The sequence below is a fragment of the Camellia sinensis genome, chromosome 6 (assembly GCF_055761805.1).
Source record: "Camellia sinensis isolate YWXY chromosome 6, ASM5576180v1, whole genome shotgun sequence".
Lineage (NCBI taxonomy): Eukaryota > Viridiplantae > Streptophyta > Magnoliopsida > Ericales > Theaceae > Camellia > Camellia sinensis.
In genome coordinates, this window is record NC_138966.1 from 181,581,172 (window position 1) to 181,592,832 (window position 11,661).

Genomic DNA, 11,661 nt, shown 5'->3' on the forward strand with positions numbered 1-11,661 from the left:
TCTTTCCAAGTCTTTGCTTGAAAAATTTAAGACGTCCTTTATCTCGGTCTTCCCTTTCTTCATGGCGGGCTGAACAGAGAGCACTTCCCTCATGTGCTCAGCCTTCTTGATCATCCCCTTCAGCTCTCAAACCCACGTTGGCTCGATGATGTCGTGAATAACATTGATCACTCCTTGGGGCACCGTATACAGGGTGGCAAGGCCATTGGGCTCGGCTTGTCCTTGTGGAGCAACCTTTATACCCCCGTCAATGTACTTATCCAAATGCCCTGTTGCAACTAGCTTCTCGAAGTGTTGTTTGAGCGCACACAGTCCTCCGTTCGGTGCCCCCTTTCTTCATGAAAGGTGCAGCGGTACCTCAAGTTGAAGCCCCTCTACATGTCTCCTAATTTGGCTGGCCAAAGCACGTATGGCTGACCTCATATTTCACTGAGGATGTGATAAATTAGGATCTTAAAAACAGTGGTGATGTTGGTTCGTGCTTTCAACTTCCACTTGGTATCTTCCTCTTTGCTACGAGGAGTGCTAGCTCGGTCGTTTCAATCATTGCAATTTGAACTGCGATGTTGGTCTCTAGCTCGATTATTAGGGCGGTTGTCCTCCTGCCCCACCGAGTGAACCTTCCCAGCCACTCATCTATCCGCCGCAAACGAATTTGCCTTCTCGATTACAGTGGCAGTGGCGGCATCATCCTCTACTTGGATTTGCTCGTTGATCCACTGCATTAAGGACTCCATAGTTGTGGGCTGATGCATCGTGAGCGAGTCTCGCAGCCTATGCCCGACTGGAAAACCTCGCTTGTATTGGGCGATCGCTAGATTGGTGGGACAATCGAGGATCTCATTGCAGGTTTCCCAATACTTGGCATTGTATGCCTTCAAAGAACCTCCGGACTCTATCTTGACGCTCAGGAGGTGGTTGACCTCCTTCAGTGTTCGGGTATTGGTCTTGAACCTGTTGATAAAGGCCTCTACTGGTTGTTGCCACCCCTCGATGCATTCCACCGGGAACCATTTCAGGCCCAGTTCTGCCAAACTCGCTGGGAATATGAGACACATCAAGGCGTCATTGCACCGGTAGCCAGCCATTACTTGTCGGTAATGACTTGCGTACATGTACGGATCCGTCTTGCTGTCGTACAACGTACACTTAGGTTGGTGGAATTCGGTAAGGAGTGTGTTCTCGATCTCTGGGGACAGTGGGGTAGCGGTAAGTCTTGCTAGCTCTCTGCCCATTGGTGCTGTAAGTCTTGGAGCCATCATTCTTGGTGCCGACATGGCCACTCCCTCACTGCAACGGATTTGGGGACTCAGCCTTTACAGTGCTAGCAATCTTTGGGCCTTCCTACAGCAGGCGCACTCTTCCAACACATCCCTTATGTCTCCCGAACGGGCGGAGTAAGAGTATCTCGACGTCATCGAAGGACGCGAGAGACGGTAACTGCTGTCGCGCATGTAAGATCTCTCCACTTGTAGGTCAGAGTCGCCAACTCCGTAGTTCCTGGTGATAGAGAAAGAGGGTGTCCCATGTTGGCGACGACTGTCAGAGCAATTGAGTGGGGTGCGCTCACTGTGGTCGCCTACTCTAGCAACACCCTGTAGACCGCCCAAACTCTCTCCGCGCGCCCCCCTTTGGGAGAGGGCACGAATAGGGTTCTAGCTACTACAGTTCGGATGCCTGTCACGGTTCTGAATCTAATCTCACAAAGTGCAATATAAGACTGATAAATCACCAAAAAGTCCAAATCTAGCAATTGGTTTTGGAAAATCAATTTTGAATGAAAAAGTGCCAAACATGGACTGCTTTGCCAGATTTCAGAGTCCCCACCTAAATATTTTATTTTGGAAAATTTAGGAAACCCTGACTCGTGCCTAAGGCCTCGTGTCCGTCATCACCAAAGTTGTCTCGGCTCGGGAACTTGGGTACAAGAGGGGAAGGTCCTGAAATGAGCACCCCCGCTCGCCCGATCAAAGGATCAGCCTCTACTAAACATGATATGTTGTTTTGAAAACACAGGTGTTCTCGTTTGATTATTAGCTAACTTTACTATGTGATGCACACAACACATAAGTATAGACTAAATCACTCGATTTGGAACAAAACATCTCTGTAACGACCCCAAAATTCGTATCCAGAATTATTTTTCTGTCCTTGTGGGTTAATGCATTTTAATTTAATGATATCTGTTCAAACTGAGGAATTATCTATTGAGTCACGGCTTTAAAATTTAAATTACCGACCTTTACGGGTTCAGAAATCAAAATTGAGTACATGGGTATGTTAATCGAAATTTTTAGAACTATTTGGGAAAATTAATTGGAAATCTAATTTGTCTGATTCGTTCATGCATGTTTGGGTGGTTAATTTGGTACTGTAAATTGAGGGCCTTAGAGGCTTCAGAAACCAGAATGAAGGACATATTTATGATCAGCGTAATATTTAGAGTCATTTGGAAGGTTTAATTAGAATTTGATTTCGTACGATTCGTAAGGCCACGTTTGGCTCTCCCTATTGTGTTAGGTTTGTGTGTGTGTGTGTGTATATTTATGTAATGGATGCTTTATGAGTGAATGGACTCATCTCTTAGAATAAAAAATATCTAGAGAAAAGGAGGAGCCACGTGAGAGAGGGAGAGATAGAGAACTCATGGAGAAGAAGGAATGAAAAGCTTGAGAATAAAGAGGAAATATGGGGAAATTGATGGAATTAAAGGAGACTTCAAGAGATTGGCTCAAGGTATGTGAAATTAACTTAACCCCTTAAGATTGATCTATTACTAGTTTAAATTCATGATCTAAAATGAAGAGAAACCACCTAATTGAGTTGGGGTTGAGAAATATAAGTTTAGATGAACTCTTTTCATGAATTGAACCTTGATTCCTTAAGAGTTGTTTAATTGAAGAGTTAAATTCTTTATAATGGTTTATCTTGAGGTTGATTATGGAAGTTGAGCTCTCATCTTGAGGTTTTGCATAGTTAGCCATATATGTGAATGAAGATATATGTAAATATGTAAGAAGTGAGCTTAAATCCCAAACCATGGCTATTTTATGCTTTTGATGTTCTAATTCTTACCCTTGTTTTTGTGCTTGGGAATTGGGTAGTATTTTGAGATTATGATGCATAATGGAAGCTAAGAATGTGAAATTTATCATGTATTAAAGGGTTTTGGGCTTTGAATTGCATGAAATTGAAGTTTGGTTTTGAAAATGAGAAGTTCCAAATCAAAGAGCCATTTTCGGGCTGAAAATTGCCCAGGGCCGCACGTGCGGCGGGTCTTCCCGCACGTGCGGCAGTACAGTCCCAAAACCAAAGTTGAATCTGCTAAAAAACCACGTTCTCCCACACGTGCGGCCCCATTCCCGCACGTGTGGCTCTGTTTCCCGTACGTGCGGGAGACAGCTCTGTTTAGCCAACTTTGAATAAGTATATCTTTTGCCTCCGGACTCTGTTTTGAGTGATTCTTGAGCCTAAAATCAAGCCCCGGAAGTCTAGTTTCCAATGGTGGTGGTCTCACTCCCAAATTCTAAATGAAAAAATAGTTATGCCCAAATTAGTGAGAGTTGCTCACTTTCTGTCTACCGATTTTGTACCATTTCTTCGTCCGAACCATTTTCCTACCGATTCTTCCTATTTTTTGTGGCATGGATTATAACCTACTAAGGACTAAGGAGTTTAGAACCGATATGACTAATTGATTAAAGAGTAAAGTAAGGAATCGGGTATATTCTTGTGATACTATGTGCAATGTGTTTGTAGGTCAAGACGAGGGCATTGTCCCACTGCTACCAGAATCTATCATTGTGAGTAATAGTAGTGTAACGTTACGTTTCACTTACTTCTATGATTATGATTTATGTATTGTTATTTGTGAATGGCTTATTCCATCGATATTGTGCTTTGATTAAATTAATAGATATGTTTGAATAATGGCATTGATATAGACCAAAGGTCATTCTGTCCCTATTAATAGAAGTGGGCCCAAGGCCATTATGAGGTGAATGGTTTTGTCTCTATCAATAGTACTGTAGTGATACATGTGCCTTCTGATAATAGTTATTATTAATGTTCTGTTATTCGCAAGACAACTATGTCTGTAATAAACCATGGGGAAATGTATGTGCACTATTGTGTAATGGTATTATGATGAATCTGGAGTTATTCTGTTCTGTTTATTCGTTCTATTTATGCTATGACATGATATAAATTGTTCGGTCTTTAAGACCTAATGATTTCTGGTATGGAACAAAGTGCTGTATGGAACTAAGTGCTGCAGTGCGAGTCACCTCTAGAATCCGTGCGAGACACCTCTTGAGTCCATACATATGTGAACTGGGCCTATGGCCAATTTGTATTTTCTGGTATGAAACAAAGTGCTGTACGGAACTAAGTGCTACAGTGTGAGTCACCTCTAGAATCCATGCGAGACACCTCTTGAATTCATACATGCATGAACCGGGCTGAGGCCGTTCTGCATTCAAGGGCTTAATGCCACTTTGTTTAAGGGCTTACTGCCACTCTGTTTAAGGGCTTAATGCCACTTTGCTTAAGGGCTCAATGCCAATCTGTTAATATCTGGGCCAGAGGCCATTCTGTATAATCTGTTAGGCTAGAGGCCGCTCTGTATAATTTGTTGGGCCTGAGGCCGCTCTGCATAATATGTTAGGCCTAAGGTCGTTTTGTGTTCTGCATGGGCTTGAAGCTAGTCTGTATTATATGTGAGCTTGAGACCGTATTGAAATATAGTTATGGATAAGACATGTATATGGTTGGTATCTGTCTATTTATTTTATCCAAGGTTTTGCTTATTCAATTAACCTTCTTACATTGCTATTATTCACTGAGCTTTGCTCATTCTGTTTTATGTATACTTCTATAGGTGCCATCGGGGATTGACACTAGAGTTATACTAAGGTTCGCCTGTCTGCCAAGTCACCTGGGGTATGTCTCCACATGGAGGCCTTAATTTGTGTTAGGAGTCATAAATTATGAAGTCTTATGTAAGTGTGTGTGAGATCTATATAAATTCTGTGATTGTATATGTATATTTGGAATGTATTTAAATGCCTAAATCTAATTAAACCATGATGTATGCACAAGCTCAATGGATGTTGTCTTTTATTGATATTGCTTCCGCCTAAGGCCCCATATATGGTTAAATATTATTTTAAAATTCTGTTTTGAGGCCTATGTTTAGGTCGGTCATGGACCAAACTTTTAGGGGCGGGTTTGGGTCGTAACAATCTCATGTTTGTTTTTCGAAAATGGTTTGAAGATGTTACTCGCAAGTAGGTTAAAACGCGGATTTGCCACCCTCGAGTGGGCTTAAAACATGACTTTGCCACTCCGCAAAGTGGGCTTAAAACTCACAACCATCGAGTTGTTCCAATTCAGGCAATCAAACCTTCACCCACAGGCATTCATGCAGTTAAACACTTAAGCAAATAGCCTCATGGCAAGCATGCTAAACATGATAACACTCACACTCATGCAAGTATGCTAAAGCGTAAACACTTACAGTGTACTTCGAGCCAAAACAAAAAATTAGTTAGAAATATGCATGAATCCTAACTATGTTAGATGCCTAATGCAACACATGCAAAATGTGGTAAGATAGGCTCGGTTACCTAAGATGGCATATGAATTCAACAATTGATACATGTATTCAAATAGGAATTGAAATACAATGCAGTTTGAATGATGCGCCGAGCCCGGTGCATGCAATACAAATGAATGATGCAAACATGCAAAGCATAAGGTATGCTAATTGAAAAATGTCCTAAAACTAACCATCGAAAGCGGTTAAGTAAAAGGGAGAAATAAATGGGGGTTAGAAGACATGCATATACACACGCACCCTTATTACAACATTTGCCCTCTCGACGGAAGGTCCGAATAAATACGCTAAACTTATCTAAGCTAAGCTAACTAACTAATCTAATTAAACTAATTAGACTAATTATTACACAACAAATTGAACAACTAGTAAACTACTTACTAATTATTACAACAATTAACTAATTAACAAATAACTACGCATGTAAGATATGTAAACTAGGCTGCCTTAGCTCTGCCTTGAACAATGAAGGATGCATGCTCTCGGTTGCTACCTCGAAATGCCTTTCGGTTTGCTCTTGAGAGGCTCTGTTTGCAGTGTGTCTTTCGAAACTTTCTGCTCCACCTTACCAAACCAACTCTGAGGGATCCACCAGTGGCCTGCTGGCCATGAGGAGTTACTGCCAGCTACCTGCCGGCCAAGGGTGTGCATTGCCGGCCAAGGATGAAGCAGTGCTAGCCATTTGTGAAGCACCGCCGGCCACTGGTGTGCTGTGACACCAAAACTGCAACAGAGCACCAAACAGAGAAAATGGAGGGTCTCCCAAGGGTATGTACGTACTATGCCACTCCATATCACTTTAAAACATCAATGGAGAGGCATCATTGGATCCAAGACTGTCAATCGAGCATCTCAATGCATGATGGCCAAAGATCCAACTTGCACAAATTCGATGAATGCACAACAAACAAGACACTAAGACCACAGCCTTATCATAAGTGATCAAAGGCAATGGAGACAAAGGGGATTGGCTCACTTTCATCACTTTGAGTATGAAACGGGCCAATCCACCTTGTGTTCAACATAACGTCCAGTTGAACACGATGCTAGGCAAACAACATGCTATGCAAACAACATGCTAAGGTGGCATGCACAAGACTCTATCATGGAAACAATGCATGTAAGACATGTTAAGGGTCCGAAACACTTAGGCTAGTGAAGAGCATCATACAAGAGGCATGCAATACACAGCCCAGACAACCAAACCAGCTCTAGACAGAGCTCAAACATGCCAAATTAGAGGCTACAACATGCTGAAATTAAAGCTCAAAGGACTAGACAAACATGCATACATGTTAGGCCACAAACAAGGCATAAGGGGCACAACTCTTAAACACAATGAAAGAGTGATAAACATGAGAGTATGATAGAATTTTATGGTCTGAAATTACATATCAAATGATGCCATATCACACAAACATCACAAATATAGCATGCTAAGGGCCTCAAAACTCAAGACTAGTGAAGCCAACTATGCCATAGCTATACAAAGCAAGCCATACATGACCAAGACCACTTAGAACAGAGTTTAAGCATGCTAAAACAATGCCAAAAACATGCTGGAGTGGAGCCGAAACATGCTAGAATGATGAACCAAAGCATGAAGCATATTAGGCCAACAAGTAGGATTACACTATAAGTATAAGATGCAAGCAACCAATGACCAAACCAACCAAAAACAGAGTTATGGGAGGTCCAAAAAGTTACAAAATCATGCTTGAGCTAAGTCACAAAAGAGTAGGAAAGCATGCTCAAGTATGAGACCAACAAGGCAAGTAAGCAAGACAAGAGGAGAGAGGACCACCCCCTCTCATTTTAGACTTCAAAACCACCTTTCCACCACTGAAATTCCTCTGAGTTTTAGTGGTAGAAAGGCCATGCAAAGGCTATTACAAAAGCTTCAAAGGATGGCTTAAAAGCTTAACAAATAAGCAAAAAAAGAGGGTAAACCACCCCTAACTCCAAGAAGGACTCAAACCAACATTTTTAACACTTAAAATCAAAAATTTTTGTAGTTAATAACCAAGCCTAAAACAGCATGCAAATGTGGCTATCATGGTATACAAAAATAAGCTTAAGAGGGGAACATGCTCACCCTTGAAGCACGGCAGCAAAACAACAAGTTCTCTAGGCCAAAACCAGCTTTTTGAGTCCAAACAAGACCCTTAAGTACCTCAGGAACAAGCTAATGGTGTTTTACTAGGCGTTATAGTGCAAAAATGTGAAGAAAATACACTTTAAAGCACTATTGAGCACAATATAGAGAGAGAGTGAAAACTCTAGAGAGAGAGAGATTTTTTGTCTCTAAACTTTCTGAACCCCTCTCAAGGGAGAGGGAGCTCCCCTTATATAGAGAAATACAAGCAAAAGCTTGCTTGACAAGCTTAAACTTGCCTCTATCCCTCTATACACATGTATGGAGGATGGCTCAGTGAGCCGCAGGTGGCTCAAAATATCTAAAACAATATTTGTTGAAACATGGTGGCCTGCCGGCTATCAGTGGTGGCCGACAGTGCCTCATGGATGGCCGGCAGTGCCTATCTGTGGCCGGTAGGGCAGATACCATGGCCGGCAGCCCTTGATCATGGCCGGCAGTGCACTAAAACAAGCACTAGGAAGGGACCAAAGCATGGTCCAAAAATGGGGTAGAAATGAAACAAGGTTTGGAAAGCTCAAACTTGTGACGTTCCGCTGCAACATTCGAGTGCTCGACGAGCAATGAAACTTGTTGCTGGGTGTACCTGCAAGCACATCCAAGTCTTGAGGATGGTAAAAAATAGGGTGTCTACACACCCTTCCCCTTGATTTGGCGCTTCAGCGTCTCTATTTCAATCGTCATCTTTCGAATGATGGCGTCCTGGTCTCTGAGTTTGTGCTCCAGGCCCTGAGCATGCGACTCTCCTCGTCGTCGGTGACCCTCGGGACTCTTTGAATGTTCAGTGCTCCTCACGCATTTGTCTCGCACGTCTTTAAAAGAGGTCTCCAAGCCCGCCATAGTCGGAATAGCAAGAGGGCCATCTCTCCATCGAACAGCTTGTGGGATTAGTCTTCCCAGGTGGCGCAAGTTCAATCCTAACCTTTTCTGATAGAGAACTACTGCTGGAAGGCTCAGCACATAACAAATCCCTATACATATTTGTTGAGTGCAGAGAAAAATGGGTACCGGTGGTATTGATAGACACTGGTTCGGTTATTAATGTCTGTCCGTCTCGCATGACTTATGCCAGTGGCCTGAAACCAACAGATTTCGTACCTACAGCCCAAGTGATTCGGGCATATGATAACACAAGCAGTGAAGTGATAGGTACAGTACAAATCTGAGTTCAGGTTAGCCCAGCTTAATAGAGTTTCATGTCTTAGACGTCCCGGCCACCTTCAACTTACTACTAGGAAGACCCTGTCTGTGCCATGTAAAAGCAATCTCTTCTACCCTCCACCAAATGCTGAAATACCCTCACAGGAAAGGTGTGATAACCCTCACCACTGATTAGTGCTAATCTATGATTAAGCATGTTAAGTGACTGATTGACTGAAATTCTGACTGATTGATTGAGTGTATTAGTTTAAATGCAAATCTATCTGTTTAACTGCTAAATGATATGTTCATGTTTTATGTTTTAAACTGCAAATTGAAGGCCTTATCGGCGGCCGAATCTGAAACTGATTAGTGTTTTATGCTAAATAGAATTTATGTGATTTTATGGTATGTTTAATTGAAATTTGATTTGGTATGATTAAATTGGATTAAATAATGTTGAATTATATTAGTTGGCTTATTTACCCTTTTGCCATTAGTGGGCCACTACCTACAACATTGTTTGGAGCCTTTGATACATCATTCTTGTTTAATCTTTAGAGACAAAACCATAGGAGAGAGTGAGAGAGGAGAGTTTGGTTTCATCTAGAGAATTACTTGGAGAACTTGAAGAATTGAAGAGTATATTGCATAATAGAGCTCCTAGACTTGAAATTGAGGACCTAAGGTAGGAGAATCATCTTATTGAACTTGTATTTAAGTTTTATCTTGCATGTTTCATGGAAGCTTGGTGAGTAGAGTCTAGAATTGGTTCAAATGTTGAGTTGAAGCTTAAATCATGCATGCATGTACACATTATTGAGTTTTGAGGTTGTTTTCATGGAAATTCTTACATGCATGTCTACACTCTAGCTTTGGTCCATGAATTCATCATGTTTTTGGAAGTTTTGACTCATTTGATTATGCATTGGAAGCTTTGAAGTTGATTAAATTCATGCATGTTGCATGTTCATCATGTTCTTGATGTTTATTTGAAAATGGGTTCAATTGAACTACCTTTGGGCTTTGATTTTGCAAATTGATCTTTGAAACATGTCATATTATGAGTTTTAAAGTGTTTTCTAGAAAATTAGCCCAAAAGGTTCAAATTTGATGCTTTAAATGTTGAGTTTCATGCTTGGAGACAAATCTGGAAATTCCAGATTTTGGATCCACGCTCGAGCGTACACTCTGAGTTCATGTAGTCCGCTTGAGCGAGTAAAGTAATGCTCGAGCGTGAAATGCGTGTATCCAGTACTTTGCATGTGTTTACAGTCCGCTCGAGTGAGGGAATGCATGCTTGAGCGAGGACTTGTGTCTCACGCTCGAGTAGGGGTCGAGCGCCTGTCGAGCGTGAATTTCATGCATCCAGTACTTTTGCAGTCCGCTCAAGCGAGGAAAGTCATGCTCGAGCGGAGCTCCTTTGTCTGCATGTCCGCTCGAAAACCACGCTCGAGCGAGACCCCTGTTTTCTAAAAATTCTAAAAAGTGTTTTAAGGTGTATCTTTGCATCCTCATTCCATCCTAGGCATTCCTAGGCCAAGTTTAAGGCATCTTAATGAGAATAATGCTATAGAACCACATCGAGTCAAGATAGGGACTAAGTCATTGATCTCCAAGCGTGCAACTTAGTGTGTGTTCGTTCTGTAACTGTGTAAGGTTAGCATCCGAGAACGCTCACTAGCCTATCTGTAACCCAGAACTCTGTGAGTAACAATGTTATAAAGATATATTCAATCATGAATAATTTCTGAATGATCAACTGTACTGCTTTCTGAAATGATATTTCTTGCTGAATGAATGCTTGTCCTATTTGCGAACTGTATTCATGGCATCCATAGCAATTTACTGTTACTGTACTGTACTGATACTGTCACAGAGATCTCTGTCGGTTCCCATGTTTGGAACCACTACTGTTTACTGATATGATGGCCATCAACTGACTGTTCGGTCTGTTAAGACCTACTGTACTGTTTGCTATTGGATGTACCACTTATGACTACTATGATCAAATAACTGATATACTGTTCAAATGACTGTTTTAAATATTGAAAGGACATTCATTCCTAACCTCTTTACGCATATGTTATTCACTGGGCTTTAGCTCACTGTTTATATATATATATATATATGTAGGTGTCCAGGCATCGAATCGGAGCTAAGAGCGTTGGGTTTAACTCCTTTTTTGTCAAGCCAACCAATGTGCCTCACTGAGAGGTTCAAAGTCCTTCAAGCTAGGGCTTTTTGGGGTGTTTTAGATTCACCCTTTCTGTCTCTGTTTTGTAATACTGTATAGACTTGTATTGTACTATTATGGTAGGGATTTGGTCCCTAACCCGAATGCTTGTATATGATGTATGTACATACTGTTTTGGTTCTAAATGTGAATATGTATGAAAAGTCTTTTTGCATACAGATCGTCACAGCTCATTGGACATCTTTTATTACTGTTTTGGTTTCCGCCAGCCCCTGTACTCTGTATTACTGTTATTATTGTTAAGCAGGCCTTTGGTAATCACAGATTACTGGCCGGTTACGGTGCTAAACCCATAGGGGCGGGCTTGGGTCGTGACAAATGGGGTAGCAATTGTCTTCGAGAACTCATCCATCCATCTGCCACCAGAGGTAACCTCACCAATGTTAGAAATCGACCATGGCAAGGGAGATGTATTCCTCTCAAGGTTTAGTCTGGCTGAGGCCCGGGTAGTACAAACCATCTTAGCAGCAAATGAGGGTATATATGTCAGCG

The 11,661-nt window shown here is 41.7% G+C and overlaps 1 protein-coding gene across 1 annotated transcript; it reads right to left on the bottom strand.

Annotated features, from left to right (window-relative positions):
• Positions 1-632: 632 nt before the first annotated feature.
• Positions 633-1,259, bottom strand: LOC145793871 (uncharacterized). The gene has a single exon (XM_082876760.1). The coding sequence runs from the start codon at positions 1,257-1,259 to the stop codon at positions 633-635; it is 627 nt and encodes a 208-aa protein (XP_082732886.1).
• Positions 1,260-11,661: the final 10,402 nt, after the last annotated feature.

Coding starts and splice junctions, on each gene's coding strand:
- LOC145793871 (XM_082876760.1), bottom strand. CDS start 1,259: ATGGCTCCAAGACTTACAGCACCAATGGGCAGAGAGCTAGCAAGACTT.